At 44.1% G+C, this 26,783-nt stretch overlaps 1 protein-coding gene across 1 annotated transcript in view; it reads left to right on the top strand.

The window, feature by feature from the left end:
- The window catches only part of Sil1 (SIL1 nucleotide exchange factor), a 237,348-nt gene that overhangs the window by 138,624 nt on the left and 71,941 nt on the right, over window positions 1-26,783 (top strand). Inside the window, exons 4-5 of the mRNA XM_051163801.1 lie at window positions 15,683-15,803; window positions 20,976-21,075. Coding sequence (XP_051019758.1) covers window positions 15,683-15,803; window positions 20,976-21,075 — 221 coding nt within the window. The remainder of the gene's footprint in view (window positions 1-15,682; window positions 15,804-20,975; window positions 21,076-26,783) is intronic.

The raw sequence follows: 26,783 nt of genomic DNA, 5'->3' as shown, positions 1-26,783 counted from the left end.
AGGAGTTATACAATTAGAATATCTAATAATTACTCATCTGCTTTCTTTGATTCTACACAAGAGTTTCAGAATGGCAGTTCTACCTCTCTGATAGGATTATTGAAAACAATCTGAACCTCTTTGTGTGTGTGTCTGAATTCTCATTGTTCTTAAGCAGCTGTACTGAATTGAAGCTGTCAGTGTGTGTTTATGTACTTTCTTTTTAACCCTCATTTAATCTCATTTCTACAAATAAGTATAAGCAGTGCTCACCACCAGTGCAGCCTGACTGACAGCATTATATTCCCTGATAAATCCCTCAGCAGGGACTCGTTGAGACAGTGTTACTCCTGTTCTTGTGTGTACCTGTGGTCTTTGTACGCAAAGGGGCTTGCCTCACATTTGCTTCCTCTAAATACTCCATCTCTGCCTGACAGTAGGCTTTGATGTTTAAACAAAAACCACTCATGACAGCCAGGTTTTCTTTAGAAGTAACTATTTTTCTGCTTAATACACAATTTTTTCTTTAAAAACCCAGTTATTTCTTAGAATATGTCTTGTTGGGCATTATTCTCAGGCATACATTGTGCTGTTTTAAATATTTTTTAGTTTAGAAAAGGTTTCTTGAACTACAGGGAAGTTTTGTTGCTCATCTTATGTGAAATGAGATTTCTTAAGATACATGGCTTTTGTCTTCTCTTATCTAGATTTTCTTCTTTGTGGGGTTGCCGGTGCCTGTCTTCATTGGTTGTCACTTTCTTACAGATCTTTTTTTTGTTGTTGTTGTTTTTTCCCATTTGCTTTGGTTTTGTTTGTTTTTCTTCTTCTTCTTCTTCTTCTTCTTCTTCTTCTTCTTCTTCTTCTTCTTCTTCTTCTTCTTCTTTCACTGATTTTATCTTAAGAGAGAGCATTTTTAACTTGTATCTCATTTTTAGGTTTTATTTTTCAGTATTGTTTATAATTTTAAAATATCATTGTGGACTTCTGTGGATGTTTGCATACAGTGGACTGTAAGTGGAGCCCTGAGTCAACTGGACGAATAGTCAGGCTGAATGTTGCCAGGTGCCCACAAGCATTTTACTAATTTTATCCTTCCTGACAAGGTCAGGCCCTATCAATATTGCCAAAGCCCAAGGTATGTGTGTGTAAGTGCATGTGGGCACGCATGCACACATACACACGTGTAAGTATGTGTGTGTGTGTGTGTGTATATATATATATATATATATATATATATATATATATATACACACACACACACACACACACACACATACATGGACAGTAACTTACATTCCTCTTTAAGAAAGAGTGAAAGATATGGACCTTCTTAGGAAAAACCATAATTGTATACTGATATCTTTAACATTAGCAAGGATCTTAATACTTAAGAGGACAGCAAAGAAAATAGGAGAGTAAGAAGGGGGTGACATCAAGGCTGTCCTGTGGAAGTGTTACTTACCTGCACTATCGGGGGTGATGGGACAAGGGGGAAATAAATCTTTTTAGTAAGAGTTAGGGATCGTGATTGCCTCAGGTTTGTTCCCAGGATGCTGGGGTCACTGGAGAAATTTGACATCTCTTTTGCAGATTTTAAATGGGAGGATGGAAGTATCTGCCATAGAGATGACATCTTGTGACCCGGCATACTGCCTGGACTCTAATAGGGACCTGAAAATACATGATAGATAGGGTGTGTGTCATCGAACAACAGTTGCATACTTCATGTTGGATGCTGAGGATTGGGAGTGCACACACCTGTGCGACTGCTCTAATGGTGTGGAACAGGCGGCTTGTCAGTGTGTACACAAGCAGGCTTGCTAGACTGCTGTCTCTGTGCCCACTGGGCTAGAATATCCAGGCCTCCTTGCCCGTGCTTGGGTGGACACCTGCCAGCACTGCCCAGTGATGGGGTACAGAATGCCAAAGTGGGGCAGCTGTCTTCTAATCTCTTTGGTTCATTGTTACAGAACTCTCTTAAAGCTCCTGATTGAGCTAAGCCTGCTGGAAACATAGAACGTCTCCCCTGTTGCTGGTACTTGTTCGTATTTAAATCCTTGCCCCTGCATTTATGTAAACTATGCTGGATTTGGCCTCTTGAGTTTTTAGATAGGTTTGCTGACCTGCGGGAGGCTGTAGTCTTTTTTTTCAGCATGGTCTTGGCTCGGCTTATCTAGCTTATTTGTTGCCTTCTCATTTTGGATACCCTGTAGCTTTCATTGTTATTGATTTTTTTCTTTTTTGTAGCCTTAATAAGACAGTTTGGCATGAAAATGCTACAAAAATCATGTGTTCATCTCTACTCTATAGAACTTAAGCAGGTGTGTGTTGAGAACTGTTAACAGTGTGAGCATCTATCATGGCACTAGTCCCTGGCTCATGGCTGGGAAAACTGAACAAATCAAGAAAACAAGGTGAATGCCATATTGAGAGCTCTTTAATGTCAGCCCTACTCCTGTGCATATTTCTTACTCCTTACGATGAACTTTATTAACCCAGCAAGCTGATACCATGATGCCCAATCTGTAGGGGGGTCACAGATTATCACAGGGTGTTAGGCTCTAACAGGTAGAGCTATTAAGCAGTGGAATAGCATCTTCAGGAGATGTTTCCTTTGCCGCCTAAGTTGAACAGCTGCTCAAGTCATCCACATGGCCCAGCTGCAGCTCTGTGTGGTGAACCAGCAATGCAGATGAAAGAAAGCATAACACTGTTATAGCTCCCTCTCTCCCTCCCTCCCTGCATGCCTCCCTCCCTCCCTCCCTCCCTCCCTCTCTTTCTCTCTCTCTCTCTCTCTCTCTCTCTCTCTCTCTCTGAAAGAAAGCTTAGTTTATTGACCTCACTTGCTGTTCAAGGTGCTCACAATGGGGAGGGATAGGATTGGTGAGCAGTTTTTCTGTGCTATCTTCTCTACACTGTACCTGTTGTTAGACCTTCCTTTCCTCTTACTCTGGTTTGTACCCCTAGGAGGGAGGTGGGCTCCTATTTTTTTGTAGATAATCTAGAGAAAGGTTCTACTCTACGACTTTTGCCTCCCAGTCATCCCTCTGGATCTCCTTGTTTTATGCTGCAGAGATCATACAAGCAGAGGGACTGAGGGATGTCTGTGGCACAGAACTTACAGAGGTCACTAGTACTTGAAATAATTCCTAGAGCCATGTTTGGCTATGGAAGTAACAAGTGCTCTGAGGAGAACAGTGCCAATTACGATGCAGGACCCCTGGGGGCTGATGTGGTGGAAGGAGGAAAGAGATCAAAAATGAAATCTCCATACCTTGGCACTTTGGTCTTTTAACCCTCTTACTAAGTTATGATTTCTCCTTTAGGAAAACAAATGAGGACAAAATGCATGTTTAGGATGCAGCGTTTATGTCTTATGTTTGATAATGAGCAGGGTTAGCACTGTTTGGTTCTCAGTCAACCTGTGTTTAAAGTGTCAGTTAACCAATAAATATTATGAGAAACAAGAGTCAGAAATGGTTGTGTCACTCCTGTTAATGAGCTGCTAATGAAATTGTGCCTGGGTGGGAAAGGCGCACACTCCACAATCCTCAGGGGTCTCCTCTAGAAAATGAGCAATAGCAAAACTGGGCCTTGGTCCCTGAGAAACAGGCGCATTTAAGTCTTTCACTGTCAGTTTGTCTATTTTTTTTACCTCTTCGTTGTGAAGGGAAGCTTGTTGCTACTGTATCATGCTTAACTTCAGTTGTGGTAATAATTTTTTAAATGATCTTTATTTTACCGCATAGCTTTGATGAAGCAGGCTTAGAGGGCCAAAAGAACTGTACTTGAAGGGAAGTTTTCCCCCCAACTTGTTGCCTTGAGTCTATGGATGATTCCTTTTCCTTTTTTTTTTTTTTTTTTTTTTTTCCCCTTCTGATTTTCTCCTTATTCCCAGCTCTCCCTACCCCCCACTCCACCCCCACTTCCTCAATGAAGTCTGAGTAAGTTTGGGATTCTGTAAAGATGAAGGCACAGGGGTGGATGGGGAATGTATCTTACAAAGAGATGTGGCAGTACATGGTGAACCCCACCAGAAAACAAAAGCCCGTGTGCCTAGATTAAGGGGCTCTACTGCACTTGCTGGATTTGCTTGTCTGGTCTTGTAAGGGAATAGAGGGACAAGGATGAGGACAGGCAGTGAGCCCTTAGGGACAACGTCTCTGGTCCTCACTGCTGTTCAGTCTTCTCATTTCATATTCATTCCAAGTTCAGGCTCTGTTGTGTTTGAAAGGACGGTGATAACAGCCTGATGACCCTTTGCTTGTTGACCTCTCAGTTTATACGCTGAGCTCCAGGTGTTTCAAGCACTGCTTTCAGGAAAGTATTCTTTAGATTTTTGGATTTTAAGAATCCTCATCCCTTTCCCCATTTATTTACTGGACCTCAGTAGCCTTGATTGGTCTTGATTATGGATTTGTCCTTCCTGGTAGGTACCAACACAAATGGTTCAGCGCATACACAGTAGACCATGATAGAAGAAATGTCTAGAAAACATTAGGCTCTTGCCCAGGCCCCCATAAATGTTCACTGGCAAGCTAGTTGTAGAGAGAGTGGTTCGCTATGTCCAGTTTGTTCAGCAGAGTCCTTGACATGATGTGTAACAGAAATCTCCTTTCCATTGTTGTTGTTGTTGGTGGTGTGTGTAGTGTACCGTGTGTTTGTGGCTGTGTGTGCCCATGTGTGTCCATAAGGAGACCAACATTGGTGGCTCTTCCTCCATTGCTCTCCACCTCATTTTTAGACAGAGTCCCTTACTGAACCTAGAGGTCACTGTTTTGTTAGCCGAGCTGGTCCATGAGCCTCCAGGATCCTGTCTCTGCCCCTGCCAATGCTGGGGTCACAGAAGCCCACCACCACTCCCAGCTTGCTCTGTGAGCGCTAGAGTACAAACTCAGGTGCTATCGCTTGCACAAAAAGCTCTTTGCCCATGGAGCCATCCCCAGCCACAACACTTTCATAGTATTTGTCCTTGGAGATTATATTAGGTAGGGCTCTTGAGAGGAATAGAACTGCTGGAATGTGTGTGTGTGTGTGTGTGTGTGTGTGTGTGTGTGTGTGTGGTTTATTAGAGTGTCTTATAGGCTGTGGTCCAGCCAATCCAACAATGGCTGTCTCACAACAGAAGGTCCACACACTCCATGAGCTGGATGTCCAAAGTAGGCTCTAATGCCGGTGAGTCCAGAACAAGGGCAAGCAGGCAAAGAGCAGAAGCTTCTTTCTCACCATGTCCTTCATATAGGATGCTAGAAGAAGGTGGGGCCCCAATTTAGGGAGGGTCTTCTGACCTCAAATGATTCAAATTTAAGGGAGGTCTCCCAACCCCAACTGTTAACTAAAAACCCCTCACAGGAGTACCCAGCAACGTGGGCTTCTAGTTAGTTCCACATGTAGCCAAGTTTGAAGCCAAGCATAGCATCCTAGAGTCACTTACCTTTGTGAATTCTGCGATGGTAGAGCTTGGAGACCTGCCACCATCTGTTTGCCTGTGCTGGAAAGGAGACATTGGTTGGGTACAGCAGTGAGGTTTTTGGAGGTTCTTCCTGGGAGGACATGAACACTTCTGAGGTAGCTCTGTCAAAGGCTTTACTGCAGCCCAGAGAGCTCTGCCTGCACTGAAGTCATCTCAGAGGGCTCTGGGCAGAGTCTATGACTCAGATCATAGAAAAAAAGATCCGTTTGATGAAATTTTTTATTTTTCTCAGTTTGTCATTGTTTAGTCCTTTAAAAAAATGTGTCAGTATACCCTAAACCCAGAATATCTCATTAATTGTTTTGTTGTTCAAAAAAAAAAAAAAAAATCTGTAATTCACCTTAAATAATAATAGCACAAAGTGGAGTTGAGGGTTCAGTGCCTGAGAGATCTGTGCACACTCTTCCGCCATTTATTCAAGTTCTGCCTTGGAGACAGAGATGCTCATCTGTGTGCAGCAGGGACCTTGCCAGGGCTTGTTTGGGGTTTGAATAAAAAGGCAAAGACAGGAGGATAGGGCTGTGGTAGTCATGGCAACAGGGCCTGGGCTGTCTCAGGGTTGACCAGCTCTTGTTAGGGAGTTGGTGAAGCCTGTGGTGTCGCTTCCTGTGGCATATTCTTTCTATTCCTTTCTGTCTGGTATGGCAGAAGGCCTACTGTGTGCCCTGGAGCTGAGCCTGAGCTGTGGGCCTCAGTAATTGGTCCCTGCCCTTCAGAGATTGTTAGTTAATGCAAGATTTTACTCTTACCTGCAGAACTATAGAAAAGAAAAGTTTGTGTTTCATCTGGGTTGACATTTACCTTTTTGGGGAGTTTTGGGTCAGTTTCCTGAAATACTTTTTACTTCTTCTGAACACTGAGTAGTTTTTTCTCATTTGTTCTCTACAATGTGGTAAATTCTCTTTATTTGATACATAAGGGTACAAAGATTCAGAAAGATAAGGGAATGTGGCTCATTTCACCTGGCTACCAAAGACATGCATACCTGGGTAGCAGAGTTGTAGGCCATGGTAGTGCAGTACAACTCACTTGTCACAGAGAGGCAGGTAGGCAAGTTGTCTTTTTCAAGTGCATTGTTTATCCACACACAGCAAATGAATTTAACAACCTGACAATCGAGTACTAAGTGATGCAACAGCATCTAAGGCAGAGTTCCCGCACTGACAGTGGGCGAGGTGGAAAGGCGATTGCCAAGTGCTTAGCAAGCCACTATCAGTGAGCAAGGGCAGCAACGGCTCCTTGAAAGTGAGGTCCTACTAAAGCTGTCTGATCAAGGCCTCAATTCGGCTTAGCCAGGTCAGCTAGGATCCCAGAAACTTAACTGCCTAAGGCCAGAGCGAGGCCAAATGGTAGGGGATGCTGGTGGGCGCTGCAGTCACTGGAACGGAAGGGTGTGTCTGTATGCCCTGAGTTACAGTGGTGAGCCACATCTGTGGAACTGCCAGGAGTCTGGGTTTTTAGTGCCCTTAGAGGCTCATCTTGTCCTTGTTATGTTTTTGGGGGTCCCTGCTTCTGATTGGGGCAGGTAGTAGCTCCCAGGCAGTGCTCCATCCTGATACTAGCATGTTCTGATGTCATGATACTGAGGGCCTCCATCTTTGTTTTCTTATATGTTGTTGTTGTAAGTGGTCACTGTATGTGGCTGGTGGGGCCAGCCTTTTGGCCTCTGTATCCAAGTTTAACTAGAAGCCTCTAGAGTGGAGAAGATCTTAGCAGGAGCCCACAAAATATACCTCATACCTCTTCCCTCCTGAAGCCACAAAACGTCCAAAGCATCTGCTGCTGGGCTGGCAGAAGAGCATCCATCTTAGCAGCACTGTGTCTGCCAAGGCTGGGCAGCCAGGTGACGTCACAGCCTCACTGCCTGAGGAGGTCCCTGCAGATGTGAGTCCAGAGGGGACAAATTTTAATCACTGGGCCCTAGGAAGAGCTAGGACAAAGTCAGGCAACATTTGCTAATGGGTGGAATGTATCTTTTCCAGCAGTGACAAATTGGCACCTGTGGGCTGACTTCTATTTATAGTTATGTTTTTGTTTAGCTTTCAGATGTGCAAATTCGACTGAATTTGAAAGGACACTTTTCACAGGTCCTACCATTGCCTGCGTCCTGACAGATGGCCCTTCTCATCAGCCTTCCTTCACGGGGAGCTGTGCCCATTCTCTGGGATCGCCCTTTCTTATCTGCTCTTCTCCCAGGTCCCTCTGCCCAGATGCTTCGTGGTCTCAGGCTTCTGTCTCTCCTCCTTCCCAGAAATGCCTTGCTGGGACTGCTTCTAGGCTCCGAGCTGAAGGGCTGTCCTGGTCCCTGGAAATGTTTGCTGCCATTAGATTGCATCTGATAAACTGATGGCTGTGTGGGGATTAAAAGGACAGCGTTCTTTATCCGAACAAATAAAAAATTTAAACAAATTTCTTGAGAGATAGATCATATACCATCAACTTCACTCATATAAACAGTGAGAATAATTCTCAAATGTCCTAAGGAAGAGACAGGATACAAGGGTAGTTTCTAGGCTGTGGTACTCTATGGAGCAGAAAAACATCAAAAGAAAAGACAACTTTTTTGCTGAGTTAAAGACTTTAGCATAGAAACAACCAACTGCCATCTATCACCGTTATCACATTTGCAAAAGGACATTTTAGCGCTAAGAAGAATCACCATTTTATTAGTTCCTCTTGTTTTCCATGTTTCAGGACCATTGGGGTGAATTGCTGCTATAAACAAAACACCTCAAAGCTTAGAGGCTTAAAGCAACAGTAATTCCCTTTTGTGTAGCTCTGACTCTTAGATCAGCCCTAGCTCCTGTACCCTTCCTGTGCTCTGAGGGAAGCAGGTGAGGTAGCCAGGATGTAGAGGGATGGGAACACAATAGGCTTGCAAATACCAACACTGAGCAACTATTACAGATGCAGCGACATAACCATGCCAAGTAGGGTCGGGAAGAAATGGCAACCTAGGTGGCTTTATGAATAAAATCAAAGGCAAAAGTGCTGTATTTTAACGCTGGGGCCAAGTTTGGCAAATGTATTTCTCACATAGGGGTTGGCATGAAAATTTTGTGTTGTATAGCATTGTATTTTGTGTATGCATGTGCATGTGTGGCACATATGCCAGGGCTCATGTTTGGAGGCCAGAGGACAACCGTGGGAGTTGGTCTCTTCTTCCACCATGTGGGGCCCAGGGATTGAACCCACCTTTGTGAGGGTTGGAGCCAAGTACCTTTATTCACTGAGATATTTTGCCAGCACATAAGTTGGCATTTTTGAAACTATTTGCTTTACATTGTAGCATTAAATGTATTATATGTGTATCATAGATAGTGAGAGCCAAGTTTCTCATGGCTGGAGAAATAGTTGTAAGGAAGGAAGTTGAGAAGACAGATGTTTGTGTTGTGTTAGATTGGAGTCTGTATATCAGCATAAATGTTTAAGTTTCAAAAAAAAAGATAGATAGACAGACAGACAGACAAAGGCTAGTGGAGGCCTTGTCTAGCATGAAACACTGGGGTCAGTCCCCAGCACCACATAAAACAGACATGGCAGCACACATCCATGACCTCAGCACACAGAAGGAGGAGGCAGGAAGCTCAAGTCACCCTGAGCTTGGGATACATGAGGCCCTATCTCAAAAGCATATATACACAGACAAATGGAAATAGAGACCTGTTCGCGTAGGTGTACTACTTTATACATGGATGAGAGAGTGTATCCCCTCAGAGGTACTAGGAGCAATGGCTCCCTAGTAGGAGCGGACATTTGTATAATTAATTTTGGCTTCTAAACACTGTTCTCCAGTAAGAAACGAGGGCCAAGAAAAAGAAACTATTAAGTAATGTAAGACCACTTGTGGTATCAGGAAGTGAAGAAATGCTTGGAAAAAGAAAATGGTGTTGAGGAAGCAGGTACTTGTTAAAATAATGTGAGAGCCAACAAAGTAATTCCTAACTGTTAAAATTTAAACAGTTTGAACAGCAAGATACTTATTATTCTTGAGCTGTAGAGACGGCCTCACAAGCATGAGGACCAAAATTCTGATCCCCAGACCCACATTTATGGGGGTGAGCATGGAGCCTTCCCTGCACCTGCAGCTTTGGAAGGTGGAGACTGGGTGTGGGGTTCAGATGAGATGTCCTCAGACCTGGTCCCTAGTTTGTGCCTGTTTGGGAGGGTGAGGAAGTGTGGCTTCACTGAAGGAAGTATGTCACTGGGGCTTTGAAGTTTCAAAGGGCCCTTTTGTGTGAGGTCTCTTAGCTTCCTGCTTTGTGGTTCCAATTGTAATAAGCTGTTGCTAGCTTTTTCTGCTGTCACAATTTCTTGCCGTGAGGGATTCTTATCCCTCTGGAACCATAAGCCCTAAATCAACCCTTCTTTTGATAAGTTGCCCTGGTCATGGTGTTTCATCACAGCAACAGGAGAGTCAGTAATACCCAGGGGAGTCCCAGGGTAACCCAGCTAGTGAGATGATCCTTATTTGTGAGCTCTGGGTTTGATTGAGAGAGCCTGCCTTAAAGAATAAGGTAAAATAAAAAAAAATTTTTATTAAAAAAAAAAAAAGAAAAGAATAAGGTGGAAGAATGAATTATGAGGAAGATGCTAATATTAACCTTGGACTTCTACACATGTGCACCTGTACTTCTGTGAACATGCATATAAATAAAACCCAGTTACTTCTAGAAGGAAACATCTGGATCCCGGTAATATTGGTAAGGTTTAAAAGCAGTCTTTAAGCCGAGTGTGGTGGCGCACTCGGGAGGCAGAGGCAGGCAGATCGCTGTGAGTTCGAGGCCAGCCTGGTCTACAAAGTGAGTCCAGGATGGCCAAGGCTACACAGAGAAACGCTGTCTCGAAAAACCAAAAAAAATAAAAATAAATAAAAATAAATAAATAAATAAATAAATAAATAAAAGCAGTCTTTAATTACTTAACACTGTTATTACTTTTTCTATGGCTATGTAAGATATTAACTTCAGGAAAGGACATTTGGAATATGTGGAAACTCTGTACTGTTGTTTTGTTTTACATTTTTAAAAAAATTTAGAAGTAGCTCAAAGTAAATGTCTAGAGATAGGCTTGGTGCTGCTGATGATGCCTGGGCGTGGCGTGACCTGCCTCCAGCCTTGGTGTAGCTGGTTATACCTGGGCTCGGTGTAACCTGCCTCCAGCTTGCACTTTGATTATGCTTGGCTCCGGGTCTCTCCTCTGCTTTCGACAGAGTTCTAGCCGATGACAGGTTTTCTCCTGGCGATGATAAAAACCCAAGGGACAAAAGCCTGCTCCAGAAGGCATGTTTGTTAGCATCTTGCTAGTCAGAGCATCTCCTAAGCCAAGTCCACCAGAAAGTGCACTCTGCCTTTGTTAGGAAGAAGCATAGGGTCACATGGTATAGTAAAGGGAGGAAATTGGTGGAACTTTGCAATCTGCCACAGATAAGGAAAGTAGGAGTCATGTGCCTGGGTCCTGGCCTCTGACAGAAACCACTGACAGACCCAGGGGAGGTAAAGCATGAGGTAAGTGGCTTTCTTTTCTTCCTTCCTTTCTTTCTTTGTTTTTTAGATTTATTTGTTTGTTTATTTATTATTTATACAGTATTCTCCCTGCATGTACAAACTGCACACCAGAAGAGGACACCAGATCTCATTATAGATGGTTGTGAGCCACCATGTGGTTGCTGGGAATTGAACTCAGGACATTTGGAAGAGCAGTGCTGTTAACCTCTGAGCCGTCTCTCCAGGCCAAGGTGGCTTTCTTTAGAAATGAAGTCTCTCTGGGGTGGGATAGTAAGGTTTAGACTTTGGCTCCAAAGAGTCAGTGGTCAGTCCACAGCCCATGTGGGCTTTGGGGCTCCTGCGACTTTGGGATCCCAGTCTTCTGCCCCTTGTCTAATCTTCTGTCTCGGCTCCTCTTTCCCTTGGGCTGTCTTGTGGCATCTTTGCTCTCCCAGTGCTTGGTTTGTTTGCTGTTTTTTCTTCCTTTTTAGAAGCTAAGAGATGCAGGTCAGATCACACTCCATCTTGGCATTTTTCCCAGCAGGGTGGAAACAGTTGAAATGCTGTATTTTCTGTCACCCCTGCAACTGCTGCTGCACTGGTTTATAGTGAACTTAGCCTGTATTTTGAGTCAGTGCTATTGTGCTTCCTCTTGCCCCCTGTGGCGGCTCATGTGAAAAGAGCAATTTTGGAATTTTCTCCAAATAAAATAATTATTCACATAAGATCCTCTTTCCTTCTGGGGCTCTTAGCACAGTCTAACCTGCTGTGTCTGGGGCTTATGGAGTCATGTTCTTTCATTATCCCGTTTCTGACTGAGACCAAGACCGGAAAATCTTAAGATATCACTCTTGTTAATATAAGCATTAGTACTTTACTACTAAAAATAAATCTTTTTTGTTTATTTGTTTTTGTTTTTCGAGACAGAGTTTCTCTGTGTAGCCTTGGCTGTCCTAGATTCACTTGGTAGACCAGGCTGACTTTGAACTCACAGGGATCCGCTTGCCTCTGCCTCTAAAAATAATATCACCACTTGGCTCTAAAAATAACTTTTAACGTGATTAATTGTTGTGAATGTATTTGCTCTAGTGAAAATCTGTCAATCAATAGATTTCTCTTTCTGTATTAAATATTTTACTCAACAAGTTATCATTGCACATTCATGTATACTGAATGATGTAATCCCTAGGAAGAAAATGGTAAACAAATAACCAAACTTTAAAATCATATAAATATGGTTTGTGGTGCTGGGTGTGGTGGCCCATGCCTGTAATCCCAGCACTCGGGAGGCAGAGACAGGTGGATTGCTGTGATTTCGAGGCCAGCCTGGTCTACAAAGCGAAGTCAGGACAGCCAAGGCTACACAGAGAAAACTATCTTGGGGAAAAATGATTTGTGGTGCTGTGAAACCTATTGGACAGACAGATCTGGCCTGAGGACATAGACTCCTGCTCAGAGCACACGATGACCCTTAGCTAGGATGGGAGGGGTGAGATGGAGGCTGGACTAGGTGTAGTCTTGTAGGCCAGGAGAATAGCTGGTAAAATGGGCCTCAGTCGCAGGGAACACGTTCTTCCATGGAGCGGAGCATGGGAATAAGGCTGGACAAGGCTGGAGGACCTCACTGACTCTCAGGGAGCCACCAAAGGGTTTGAAGTGGAGGGGTTACATAGATTATACACATTCTTGTTTGTTTTTTTTTTCTTTTCCCTTTAAGTAATTTTTATTAACCAGGCAATGATGGCACAGGCCTTTGATCCCAGCACTTGAGAGGCAGAAGCAGGCGGATCTGTGAGCTCGAAGTGAGCCTGGTCTGCATAGTGAGTTCCAGGACAGCCAGAGCTACATAGTAAGACCTGTCTCATAAAACAAGAGTGGGGGGAGAAAGAGCAGAAAACATGAACAGGTTTCAGAGATGGCAGAGCAGCGGTGCATGTCAAGGGTGCTCTGGGCAGGGATGCAGCAGCAATGAACTCTGCTCTTCTGTGAGTTTCACATCTCTGCAGTATACATCCAGAAGGGACTATGCTGTTTGCTTTGTTAGTTTGAGATATCTTTGGGTGAAATAGCCTCTCCCCTCATATGTTCAGAGAGAGAGATACTAAAGAATTACCTGTTAGGAATAGAAGAGAAGTTGCCAGTTCTCTCTTTTTGCCAGTGTTTAGCCTCATCTCTTTTTGAAGCCATCTTAGGTTTTTAGGATTTTCATTTGTTTTTGTTTTTATTTTTCTTGTGACATAGTCTTACTTTACAACCTATTACTGGCCTGGAACTCACCGTGTAGCCCAGGCTGGCTACACAAGTGCTGACCTTACATGTACGTGCTATCACACTTAGCTCATTAGGTTTATTTCTCTGTTCCAGGAAAAGACACCAGGCTTCATGATCGAGCAGCAGTGCAGGAGTTGTGCAGCCTTACCAGTCCTGTGGGTCAGGCCTTTCTCATGGCTGTGTGCACATGGGTCCCTTCATGTAGGTTCCTTTTCTCCAGTGTGGATCCTGGTCATTGTTTGTTAGAAAGCATCTCTGAGGAAGGATTCCCCACTCTGACTGGAACATACTCTTGTCCTTAGAGCAGGGAACCATTAGATGTCCTGTAGGTTCTGTGTATGTTAGCAAAGGTGCAGCACTCCTGACTGCAGTGGATGGCAGGATGGAGACAGCATACCCCAGGGTGCTGTTTCCTTAGTTCCTTGGGTAGAGGCAGATGGTGAGAGGAGTCAGGGATCTACTGCAGCCCTGTGCGTGGTGAGGAGTGTGGACTCTTGCTGGGACAGTGCCCTCTTAGACGCTGGGTTCCTGTCATCATCCTGAGAGAGCTTGTGCTATGCTTTCTTCTTACAAGGAATTTTTTTTTCAGACCGTTTCTTTGTTTTTTAAACGTCGTGCTATGTAGCTCAGGTGTCTTTATTCTCGCTGAGTGCCTAGGCCTCAGTCTCAAGATCCTCAGGCTGTGAGTGGTAGGATTGCAGGCCTTACTGCCATGCCTGCTTCCATCTGTTTCCTGAATCAAATCAGTGCCAGCACACAGGACCATCCTCTGGCAGAGAAAGCAGAAGCAGAGTCCAAGTGCCAGGATCATCTATCTTTCTCTCCCTCCTTCCTTCCTTCATTCTTCTTCCCTCCCTCCCTCCCTCCCTCCCTCCCTCCCTCCCTTCTCCTTCTTCTTGTTCTTACAGAAAAGCTCTCACCTCATGTTTCTGCCTGAATGCCAGGATTAGAGATGTATGCCACCACTCCCAGTTTTAGAAGCATCATTTTTCCTTCAAAAATGTTCAGTTTCTGCCAGGCGTGGTGGTGCACGCCTTTAATCCCAGCAATTGGGGGGCAGAGGCAGGCGGATCACTGTGAGTTTGAGGGGGTCTACAAAGTGAGTCTAGGACAGCCAAGGCTACACAGAGAAACCCTGACTCAAACAACAAAAAAATTTCGTTTCCGAAAGCTCTTTCTATGAAATGTTCAATCCTGCAGCCATAGACGCTCAACTTTTTACTTGATGTTTTGGTGCATGTCTATGATCCCTGTAGTTAGGAGGCTCAGGCAAGAGAATCAAGAGTTCAAGGCCAGCCTGGGCTACATAGTGAGTTCTAAGCTAGCTGGGTTACATGTGAGAAATATCTTTAAAATAATTTTCTTATTCTTAGAACCTAAAGAAAAATTATTTTTGTATTCCTAGAAGGTGTTATTGTGGTCTGCTGTATAGCAGTTGCTTGGTAAATCCATCTTCTGTAAGTGATTGAATGAATGAGTATACCGTTCTATTTGTAGCACGTGATATAGCATAGTTGCTCATAAACTATCCCTGAGTACTTTTGTGTGTTGCATGCACATAACCCATCCATCCACTCACTATGCTCGGTTCCCCAGCTAATGGATCTGTTCCTCTGCGATAAGTGGGTGTAGTTTTTCAGTTTCTTTTAGCTCTGCTGCCTGCTTCCATGGCTTGCTGTGTCTTGCTGCCTTTATAGATTCCTTTTTCTTTTTCTTTTCCTTTAAGACAGGGTTTCTCTGTATAGCCCTGGAACTCTTTCTGTATACCAAGCTGGCCTTAAACGCAAAGATCTGCCTGCCTCTGCCTCATGAGTGCTGGGGTTAACAGCATGCTCTACCATCCCCAGCAGCTTCCTTTTTCTTATTCATAATTGTTACGACCCACGTATTTTATGCACAAAACTCTAGCACACAGGCTATGGAGATCCAAAAGGAAGATGTACAGTTCCTGTGATCAGGGAAAAAAGATGCAAAATAGCCTGGTTTTGAAAATGAGGGTGATGATATACAGGGCTTGCTAGCATTCTGGGATATCTTGAGATGCTGTGGGACTGTCAAGGGAGGGACGAGAACGGTGTCAGGGAAAAAGGCAACCATGTCTCAGTGTTTTGATAGTTGGCTGAGGAGTTACTCACTATTTACCTGCTGTGTGTAACAACAAAGCTCATTAGCTAAATTCACAGAAGACACAAAGTAGACTTCATTCTCACATCCTAATAAGCAGATGTTGATCTGAGATGTTGGTCCTCTGACCTCCTTGCCTTAGTGTCTTATAGATTCTGTTATAACAGTGAAAGGAGTCGGTGTGAGTAGAGTGTGGGGTTAGGAGAGAGGGCGTTGGGCTGAAGAGGCAAACTGGATGTGGCAGCCTGCTCTTGGGGAAGTCTCAGTCCTGTTGGCATGCGAGCTGTTGCACCCGGTGCCCCACCAAGCTTCCCGGGCCCCATGCAACTCTTCTCTTCTTGACTTTCAGGTCAGGCTGTCCCTGCAGGATCCCATGTGCGACTGAATCTACAGACTGGAGCAAGAGAGGTGAAACTCCCACAAGAAGACAAATTCCAAAGTAATTGGAAGGGATTTAAAAAAGGCAAAAGGTACTGTATTGATCCCAGGGCCTGGGAGGCTGAGTGATAACATTGACTTGGAAATATTAGCAAAGCTACGCAGATTCATGGGTGTGAATTGCTTCTTCTTTTTCAAGACTGAGTTTCTCTGTGTAGTACTGGCTGTCCTGGAACTTGCTCTGTAGATCAGTCTGGCCTTGAACTCAGAGATCGGCCTTTGTCTCCTGAGTGCTAGGAATAAAAGTGTGCCCACCACATCCAGCTATGTATGTTATAATTTTTATTTGAAATTTAACTGTAGAATCTGTGATACAATTGTCATGGTTTTATGGAAGTTTATTTCCACAATCTTTGGAAAGAAATATCTTGCAAAGCAAATAGATGCTTTTAAAAAGGCTGTAGGGGGAATGCTTAACCTTCCTTAAAAGTGAAGCTGTTTCCCCGGTACTTTAAGAGCACCCATTTGAATCCCAACAATTAATGCGCTGATTACAGATGAGTCATCTACTCATTAAAACAGACTGTTAGGCCTTCTGCTTTGCAGTGATACTTCCTTGGTGAACAATAAAATTGCCTTTAAAAGTCCTTAATTCAGACTAACTTTTCCTCTCGTTAGTCAGTGTTAAAATAGGTTTTCTCATAGTATGTGAGTAGAATTTAACACATTTCCCAGTGGTTATAGGTTTCCTAACTTTTTAATAACCAGTTTGAGAGATTTGATTTTAGAGAATTAACAGTTTCTATTTTTCCTTTTAATTGCCTTAAATTAACAAGTTTCCTTGCTTCGTGTTTTCTGAAATGAGAGGTAAGGAAACTCAGGCATGGTAGGCAGAGATTTCTAGACCCGTTTCCTTGACATACCTAACATACCAGTCATTTATGATCCATGAGCCCACTTAGTCGCGTTGCACTCGCCCCATGTCAGGTGTGGTTAGTTAGAAGATTTTACACACACATACACACACACACACACACACACACACACACACACACACACACACACACACGAAGATTTTACACTTAGAAGATTCTAATGTGTATTAAGATGGAGGCAGTTGTCATCATCTAGACCTAGGAAGTTCTTTCCTCCTCTCTATCTCTGTATATAGGCCTGACTTTCAGTGCTCCAAATCATAGTTACTCCTGTCTCAGTCACATAGGAATAACCAGGTATCATGATACAGCCTGCTAACCTTCCCACCTCCAGGAAGCCTGCATGCACACTCACTTCACACACACTTCAGTGTGTCAAGGTACTCTGAACTCTTTTCACACATCTAGTAGTCTAATTCTTATTTTTGAATGAAAAAACCAGCGTCCTTGTCTTAAGAATGCAGACCTAGGAACTTGATTAATTTGGAGCTGTTGGTTTGGTGTTTTGTGTGCCATCTCCACCCCCTGCCTGCAGGCCATCAGTAGGAGCACTTCCTATGTTGTCCTTGCTCCTTTTAGGGCAAAGCCTTCCTAGTTCCCACCTTTCCTTTTTGCTTTTCTTTGTTGGACTGTTCCTGAGAGCTTTGCCCTAGATTGGCCTCCAAGATATGCTGGCCATTTCCTCTTTTCTCTCAGCTGCTACAACACAACTTTTCTGGACAGAGCCCCCACCCTACCTCCTGTATCTTCCTGGCTGTTCAGCAGTAGCCTGGGAACAGAGGCTGCCAGCATCCTGGGATTGGCACAGGTTTCTGGTTATCTGGTTAGTGTGCTTTGGAAGACAAGGCATGCAACTTTCTAGCAGCTTGTTCAGATGAGCTGGTCAACCACTGTGCAGGAGACAGATGTGGGGGCTGAGCCGCTGCACCAGTCCTACTGCCTGCTGCTTAGAGCTACGATGCCTGTTGGGCTCTTAGCCTGGCCAGAGACTCTGCCTTAGGGTTGTCCCAGTGGGTACCCTGGGTATTGCCTGACTTCAAGCATATTTTTAGGTATAAAAAAGCCATAAAAGTTTTATTCTACATCCTGTCCACATCTTCCTAGAGCAAACATCTCTTTGCCCTGGAATCTTCTTTGAAACTTCCTTCTGTGCTAGAGGAGTGAAGGACAAACTCTGCTCCGTCTGAGTTGTACCGTTTTGGGTTGGGCGTTTGCCGTGCTGTGGTACGGCATAACGGTGAAGAGACGAGCCAAGGACAACCTGTCTACCTGCTGTACTAGTTCATTTCACAAAGACCTACTGAGTGCGGTGTGACAGGCATTGCAGAAATAGTGAGACAGATGAAGTGGTAGCCTCCATAAGGTGAGTGGAGGCCTTGAGAGTGGCTGGCATAAGACCAAAAAAAGAAAAGAAAAGAAGCATATGAGTAAGATAATTACAGATTATCCTAAGTTGTAGGGAAGAACTGAGGTGATGAGTCTCTGCAGGAGACCATGTTAGGTAGGGTGACTCGGTGAGGAAGGCCTCATCAGCATATTTGAGCAAAAGCTAAAGAAAGAGAATTTAAATCCTACAAAGAATTAGGTTTGTGAGCTTGGGGGTTATAGCATTTCAGGCAGATGGAACAAAAAGAGCCCCAGGTTTGAAAAACAGGAAATGATTCAGGTGGTTAGAGACATAGGAGATGAAAATGGAGAAGTCGGGCTTGGGGATTTAGCTCAGTGATACAGTACTTGCCTAGCAAGCACAAGGCCCTGGGTGTGGTCCTCAGCTTTGAAAGGAGAGAAACGGGGGGGGGGGGGGAGGGCAAGAAAAAAACGGAGAAGTCGATGTGGGTGGGTGGTGCATAGTGTGTGGAGTGTTAAGGGAGCGTTCTGAATGCTCTTCCTTCACCTTTAGTAGTAGAATAGACTACAGCGTTTTTGGAGGAGAGTAACTCAGGAGGAGAGTGACTCAGTACAGCCTAACAAATAACTGTAGTGTCTGGGTAAGAGACCTGCCATTAGGGGAAGAAGCAGCGGGAACCACCAGCATGCCATTTCAGTAGATCAGACAAGGTGCCGTGGTGACTAGGTCCAGGGTATCCTAATGGACAGTGGGTAACTTTAGAAAGTTAATTTGGAGCCGGGTGTGGTGGCATACACCTTTAATCCCAGCACTTGGGAGGCAGAGGCAGGCGGATCCCTGTGAGTTCGAGGCCAGCCTGGTCTACAGAGTGAGTCCAGGACAGTCAAGGCTGCACAGAGAAACCCTGTCTCTAAATAAATAAATAAATAAATAAATAAATAAATAAATAAATAAATAAATAAAAAAGAAAGAAAGAAAGAAAAGAAAAGAAAGAAAGCAAGTTACTTTGGAAGTGTGGCTAAAGGACTTGCTGAAGAACTGGGTATAGAGGTTGGAGTAAGGCCTCTTTGAGAGTGAAGCCTCTGGTTGCTTAAAGGTGTTATTTTTTTGAAATAGAAAAGTCACAGTTGGACCAGAGTTTTAAAGACAAGTATTATAAGTGATGCTTTTTATTAAATAAGTGTGAGGTATGTGTTAAGCACCTGAGACTCACTTGGATGGGCTGACTGGCTGGCTCAGAGAGTAGAGGGACTTCTTGCCAAGTCTGATAACCTGAGTTTTATCCCCTGGATCAATATGGTGGAAAGACAGAAGCACAGCCAGCCCCTGCGTATTGGCCCCTAGCTGCTGCGTACATGTCATGTACCAAACCAGTTCCATAAGCGAATGAATAGAGGTCGTTGTTCTTAGCAAAAAGCATCTGAGACCAGAGAAGGATAGGTCAGTTAACACACTAGCCAGCTTCCCCAGTGCGGGGAGCACACACACTCTGAGAGAAGGGACTTAAGGAATTCCTTATTTGGGCTCAAAGTTTCACAAGTGCCACACCATCATGGCAGGCCGACTTAGCCCCTTGGACGTGCCCCCCTCACAGTGACCTGCCTTCTCCCTCACAGTGGTCTGCCTTCTATCTTCCATCACCTCTCCCAAATGTCATTGATTGTGAATCTGTCAAGAATCTGAGCCCTTGGCTGGGACAGGGCCCTCATGATCTAATTGTCACTAGAAATTCCTTTGCAGAAACACTTAGAGGTATGCTTTATGACCCCCCCCCCCAGGTATTTCTTCATGAAATCAAGTTTAAAATTAACCATGAAATCAGGATTAACCCTAGCAGGTCACTGTATAAGACCCTGCTGTTCGAGGGGAGGGGTTTGAGCTAAAGCTATTAGTGCAGGCATCACTGTTAGATAAATATTTAATGTCTTACTCCAGAGGTAGAAAAAAGGTTGTTCAGGACCTAACTGTGAAGCATTCCAGTATGTATGGTTCAGCTAGAAGATGAGGAATCATTAAAGAGACGGAGGAGGAATGAGGAGTCAGGCGAGCATGGTCAATAGCTGCAGAGTTAGAAGAAGGGAGGGGTGTACCGTGCAAATGCTGCTGATTGGTGGAGGAACGTAAAGTTAGCGAAGACTCTGTCAGGTTTGAGTATCAATCATTGGTAACTCTGATGAACAGTGTACTCTGCTTCTCAACCAGTAAGATCTCAGTTATGAAAAGAAACGAAAACAAACAAAACACATCCTGCTCATCTTTAACCTAAGCACAGCTGGACAGTCTGGCTAAATGGCGGCACACTTCCACTTGTCTGTGCCACCCCTGCTCTTGCCTCTGTTCCCTCAGCTGAGCTGAGACTTCACCTTCTCTCCACCGAAGAGGCTCCCTCTCCGGTCAAGATGGTGGCTGAAGCTGATCAGCTGCAGGGAGGTGTGGGAGGAAACTCTCTAGTCTCTGCGGGTTCTGAGATTACTGCCGTGTTGGTTCCGTTGCTCCATCCTCTTGGGAGATGACCATAGAAGGTGGTTGTTGGTTCTACTCCTGGGTGTCTCAAATCTGCTTGTTGTTAGAGTGACGTAGACCTGTGTGCTCAAACACTGACTTCAGTGTGTGAGCCATGAGATACGTTGGCCTGTCAAAATCAAGTCTGGAACATGTTGCTCTGCTTCCCAAAAGTTTATAGAGGAGAGTGCCTGTTACTTCAGCATCTGAATGCTTTGCTCGAGCAGCAGGCTACAGACCTGTCCAGGGTCAACCTCTGTTTGCCCTGTGCCTTGTCCTTCTGTCTCATAAAAAACAAACAAACTAGCAAAACCCATTTTGGCTTCAGGTACAGTTACTGAATTGGATTCTAGCTGCCGTAAGGCAGAGCAATGGAAGTGCACTAATAGTAAGATCTGGCCGGGCCAAGCTTCTTTGGTGCCAGTCACCGTCTTTCTTGGAGAAGTGCATTCCTTCTGACTCGACTTCTCTGTGGACAGGCTGGACATCAACACCAACACATATTCATCTCAAGACCTCAAGAGTGCACTGGCCAAACTCAAGGAGGGAGCAGAGATGGAGAGTTCAAAGGATGAGCCGGTATGTGATGGTCTTTCTATTTTTTTTGCCAGGAGAGAATGAGTTTACCTGGAAGCTTTTGTAGTAGGCATGGAATAGTGATTTATGACAAATTAAAAGAAAAGCCTTTTATATGCTATCTTTAAAAACTAGTGAGAGCATTTCTGTTTTTGTTGTTGTTTGTTTGTTTGTTTGTTTTTCCTAGGTTAGGAGTAGACACAAATTTGCCTTTTTTTCTTTTTAAATTGGGCTTGGAGGCACAAGCCTTTAATCTTAGCACTTGGGAGGCAGAGGCAGGCAGATCTCTGAGTTTGAAGGCAGCCTGGGCCACAGAATTGAGTTCCAGGACAGCCAGGACTACACAGAGAAACCCTGTTAAAAGTAAAAATAAAAATAAAAACAAAAGGGGAGGACTTGGATAGATGACTCAGTAGGTAAAAGCACTGTCTGCTCTTGTAGAGGACCTGGGTTCAGTTTTCAGCACCCATGTGGCAGTTCACAGCTGTTTGTAACCCTAGTTCCAGGGCATCTAATGCCTTCTTTTGGCCTCTGCAGACAGTGCAGACATACTGGCAAATAAAACACTCATGCACATAAAATAAAAATAAACCTTAAATTTTTTAAATAAGGAGATAGACAAGAAAGGAAAATGTCTGAATATTTGTCTTCTTAAAAACTGGGTCCTCCAGTTTCTTAAGCATAAAGAGGACAACTGAAGTTCCCCTTGCCCTGAATCTGGGCACAGACTAAAGTATCGGAGGGGAAAGCAGTGCCCCTAACTTTTGGGAAGGCTCACTGATATAGCTCACGGAAGAAATACTGCGCTGAGTTGGATCGTGGACTCACGTAATACCAGGGATACTTCACAAGCTCTCATCTATGTTCCCAGGCGAGTCCTAGTGGTCCTGAAAGAACTTCCTCTGACAGCTGCTTTGTAGAGCCAGGTTCTTCCTTCCTGTTTTCTTTCTCACAGTCACTCTGCCCTTTCCCTTGAATAGTGGGAGAAGCTTAAAAGGGCAGCATTAGGTCCTTGGAAGTTTGCATGTTAGTTCAAAATGGCTTAGGTCCTTCAGACCTAACATTTATATATTTATTTTGTAGGGTGGAGTGCATGCTACAGTGCATAGGCAGAGGACAATTTATGGGGACTGGTTTTCTCTTTCTACAGTGTGGGTCCCAGGAATCCTTTAGACTCCTTAGAAGTGCTTCTGAGACTAATGAGCCTTTATAGTGGAGCCAGCGCTGGCCTATTTAAGATGTGCTAAAGCCAGATGTTATGACACACACCGTTACTCAGTGCTCAGGAGGCTGGGGCAATGGATTAATGACATTTGAGTCTTTATATGTATTACCTAATATTTATCCTCAGAGCCCAATGAGGCAGCCAGCTGTTACCTTTCAATACCATCTAACAAAACTAATCACAACCTAACCCAGGATGTGGATCTTATCAGATATCAAAAAGTCAATATACTAATCAGTAGAACATGACATCAAAGTCAGCAAGGACCTTGCACATCTGAAAACACTTGTGCATTTGCAGCACCAACAACAGTCAAGACAGAGATATTTGTAAATGAAGTATGAGGTCCAAGCACAGTGACCACACGTGTAATCCCAGTGCTACAACCATAGCACACTAGAGGCTGAAGTGGGAAGATTATTTAAGGTCTAGGATTGCCAGGGATACATAGTAAATTTCCAGGCCAGCTTGAGCTGTATAGAGACTGTCTCAAATAACCAAGCCGCACCACTACAAACCCCAAAGCCTTTGTGTGTTTAGTTATCTTACCAAAGTCACATGTCTGTCACAGAGAATGCCTGTTAGAAGGGACAGGACTAGAGAGCTGGCCCAGCGGCGAGGAGTGCCTGTTGCTCTTTGCAACTGGTTTGATCCCAAACACCCACATGGTTGCCCACAGCCTTTTGTAACTGCAGTTCCAAGGTATCCAGTGCCCTCTTCTTACCTCTGTGAGCACCAGGCGCGTACATGGTACACATATGTACATGTAGGAGAGACACTCTTACACACAAAACAGTGAAATATGTAAGAAGGAAGGGGCAGGATGACAGCTGCAGCACATGAAGAAGGTGATGCACGGGACTGTACAGCTGCATTCGTTGGCTGGAGATGGGTGAAGACCAGCAAACGTGTCCACAAGTCAAGGGGAGACCAGGAGTCGCTTGTGTCTGGGAGCCTAGGTTCAAGGCTGGTGTCCCTGCGGCCAGGGCTTTAGACTTTCCCACTTGTCACCTTTGCTCCAGGTATCATGTGGTCTGTAAGGAACATAGAAGTCATTCCAGGTTCCCTATGGTCTGTGGATGAAACCCCACTTAACCTTACTTCTCTCTGCTTTCTTGGGAAAGTAATATTGAATTTTTCTTCTCAGACCGTGACATTTTCTCTTTGTAATTTAGTTAGTGTAGAAAAGCATGAGTAATGTTTAGAAGATTTGAGAAAATGGAAAGGCAAAGATTATTAGTTTTCCATTGCTGTTTAAAAAATCATTTTCCTCTGCAAAGGGATCCACAGAGCAGCACAAAGCAAGACCTTAGCACCTGCTGGCTTGAGCCTCCGGCTTCCTCTCCTTGCTTTTGCAGTTCAGCACTCAGCAGGCTGGAGGCAGAGGTAGTTGTTAGCTTCATCCCGAGGTGCTAGGACCTGGGCTTCTGCTCTCACCCAGAACTGATGTACACCAACTCAGTACACTGTCCGTGTGCTGTCAGCACTGGCTCTGGGACAAGCAAGTGGACTTGAAATCAGTTTGGGTATTTGTTTGTTTGTTTTTAAGCATGTTTCTTGATCTGGGCTACAGATCCTCTCATACTTTTAGCTAATTAATATTTAAGTCCATCCTATGCAATGCCTTGTAAATACAGGTTGATGCTTTTGCTCTGTTTACAAAAAACCCCAACCCTGTCAGATATTAACCATATCTCTGTGCTTCTCATATTTTATATGAAATTTGCAGGAGAAAGGATATCAGTTCTCTTGCATTGATAGCTACACTCACACTTTATTTAATTTAGATGAAGTCTCTTGCTTCTCAGAAAAGTTGTCTCAGGACTTGCCAGATGCCTCAGTGTATAAAGATGCTTGCTATTAAGCCTGATGACCTGAGTTTAATCCTGCAAGTTTATCTTCTGATCTGCACACATGCAAGCACATACGTATACATATGCTACGATATACATGTATGAACACAGACACACACACACTCTATTAAATAGATGTAAAAAGAATTAAGTGTGACTTTATAAAGTATGACTTTCTTAGCTTGGTGGTGGTAGCACACGTCTTTAATCCCAGCACTTGGGAGGCAGAGGCAGAGGCAGGTCGATCTCTGTGAGTTCGAAGCCAGCCTGGTCTACAGAGTAAGTACAGGACAGCCAAGGATACACAGAGAAACACTGTCTTGAAAAACTGTTTTTAAAAAAAGGTGTGCCTTTCTTAAGCTTTTCACTCTGTAGAAAGCTCATGTTCCCTATTGCTCCCACTAAAGATAACTATGGCTATAACCATAGGTGCAATATGGAAATTTCTATGAGATGCACTAAGAAAGTGTCCACTAAGGAAACAGTAGATTGGACAGGGATCTTGGAGGTTTAGGAATGACATGACGTTGTCTTTCTTGGGTCTTCTTTTAGCCCTAAATATTCCAGCCTGGACACTGGAGAATTTCAGGTGCTGAAATGCCACCAGGTTTTAGATAATTTAAAAGAGTTTTTGTTTCCTAAGGCAGGGTCTCAGTGCACAGCCTAGGGAGATCTGGAGTGCACTGGGTCAAAGGCTGGACTCAAACATGTGACACTTCTGCCATAGCCTGCCAGGTTCTGGCATGTGCTGCCAAATCTGGCTTAAGTAGTGACTCTAAAACACTGAAGAAACCTTCTCTTTCCAGCTAGAGAAGGAATAATTTATAGGGAAGAAAAAAAAAAAAAAAAAAAAGGCAGCACCTGTCATGCTTCTGCCAGAGACCATAGGACTCTGACCACCACCCCATAAAATATACTCTCATTACCAGTAGAAGATGAGGAAGGGAGTCTAGATTTGTAATTCATGCTTGGTGCTGGCAGCAACCCTGTACCAGAGTCAGCGGAAATTACCTGGGGAACCTGAACTGGCACCTAATCACGACGGTAGCTTAGACAGTGTGAGCCAGGGCTCTGTTTCACCTGAATGGTGCGGGTGGGAGCGGCACAGCGTGTCTGCCCTCTGCCTGTAGCTGCTCTGTGTGTTCCTTCTTGGCGTGTGTGCAAGTGCATGTGTGGACAGGTGCACACACACCACACTCACACTCTCACATACACACACACATGCCTACACTTTCATACCCACCCCTATCCACCCCTCCCCCAGCCGTAGAGACTGTTTGTGGAGCTGGGGTGGTGTGAACAGAAACCCGATGGGGAGCTTGAACACCACTTCTGCCTGGGAACCCTGGGCTGCTTGTTACTTCTCTCTGATGAGGTGGTGTCAGTGGGGCTGCGTAGGGAGTCTGTCCTTCCATTCCCACCCAAGTGACCACAGAAAGCTGCCCTCTGTGGTGTGGTGAGTTGGGTAAGTGAACAAACAGCAGCAGCTATTCCTTTCCCACAGTGAGCATATCAGTTGCCCTACAAGGTGTTAGTAGAGGCCAACAGGAGGAGCTGTTCTTCCATTCCCGAGATCTGCGCCCAGTGACAGTAGCCACATGTCTTCACCTCCCGGCCTAGGGTGAGGCTGGCATTGCTTTGGACAGAGTAGATCTGAAAAGTTAAAGTTTGCCTACGAAGTCCTGGACATAATCCTTCATTTATCTTCAGTAAAACCACCACCACCACCACAAAACCAGCCAACACCCACACGACAAGAGGCTGAGAAACTACTGTGCAGAAGGTCACACAGGAAGGAGACGGGCCAGAGTAGCGCTGAAAACTGAACTGTCACTTGCTAGAATCAGCACAAAACAAACAAAAACTAGCAGGTGATTGACCACGTACTAAAAAAAGGTGAAGAAGAATTAAAATTCTAAGTTTTGTAACTTAACACCTTAGATATTCAGCATATACTTGAAAATTGCTCATGCAATTAAGAGGCTGGAAAAACCACAACTTGAATTAGGTGAGAGAGTAAACTGATGATGTTATGGGTTAAATGTTTATGTTTTCCCCAAAAGCATGTGTTTAAGTTCTAACCCCCAATATGATCTTATTTTGAGGGACAAGCTGGGGTGCTTAGGCCATGAGTGTGGGGTAGCTTTCATAAGAGGAGGGACAGAGATCAGCTTGCTTTTTTATTCTGTCACCTGCACCCTAGGAAGGACCCTTCAGCTAGGAATTAAATTGGCCAACAACTTGAGCTTATATTTCTCAGTCTCTAGAGCTGCGAGGAATAAAAGTTTATTATTTAAAAATAATCTATGGTATTTTGTTACAGTAGCTGAGCAGACTAAGCTAGGCACTAACACTGAGATGACTCAAAAGTTGGAAATCTAGTAACAAATTTTAAAGCAGATATCATAAAATTGCCTGACAAGTAATTATTAGCACTATTGAAACAAATCAAAGCATCAACAAAGAAGCAAAACACACACAGTCATAGTTAATGTTCTATTGCTGTGAAGAGACAGCATGACCATGGTAACTCTTTTTTTTTTTTATTTTTTATTAATTTATTCTTGTTACATCTCAATGGTTATCCCATCCCTTGTATTCTCCCATTCTTCTCTCCCTATTTTCCCCTTATT

Source organism: Acomys russatus, chromosome 20, assembly GCF_903995435.1.
Source record: "Acomys russatus chromosome 20, mAcoRus1.1, whole genome shotgun sequence".
NCBI classification, from domain to species: Eukaryota; Metazoa; Chordata; class Mammalia; order Rodentia; family Muridae; genus Acomys; species Acomys russatus.
The sequence above is the reverse complement of the archived record's forward strand: the minus strand, read 5'-3'. Positions and strand labels throughout refer to the sequence as shown.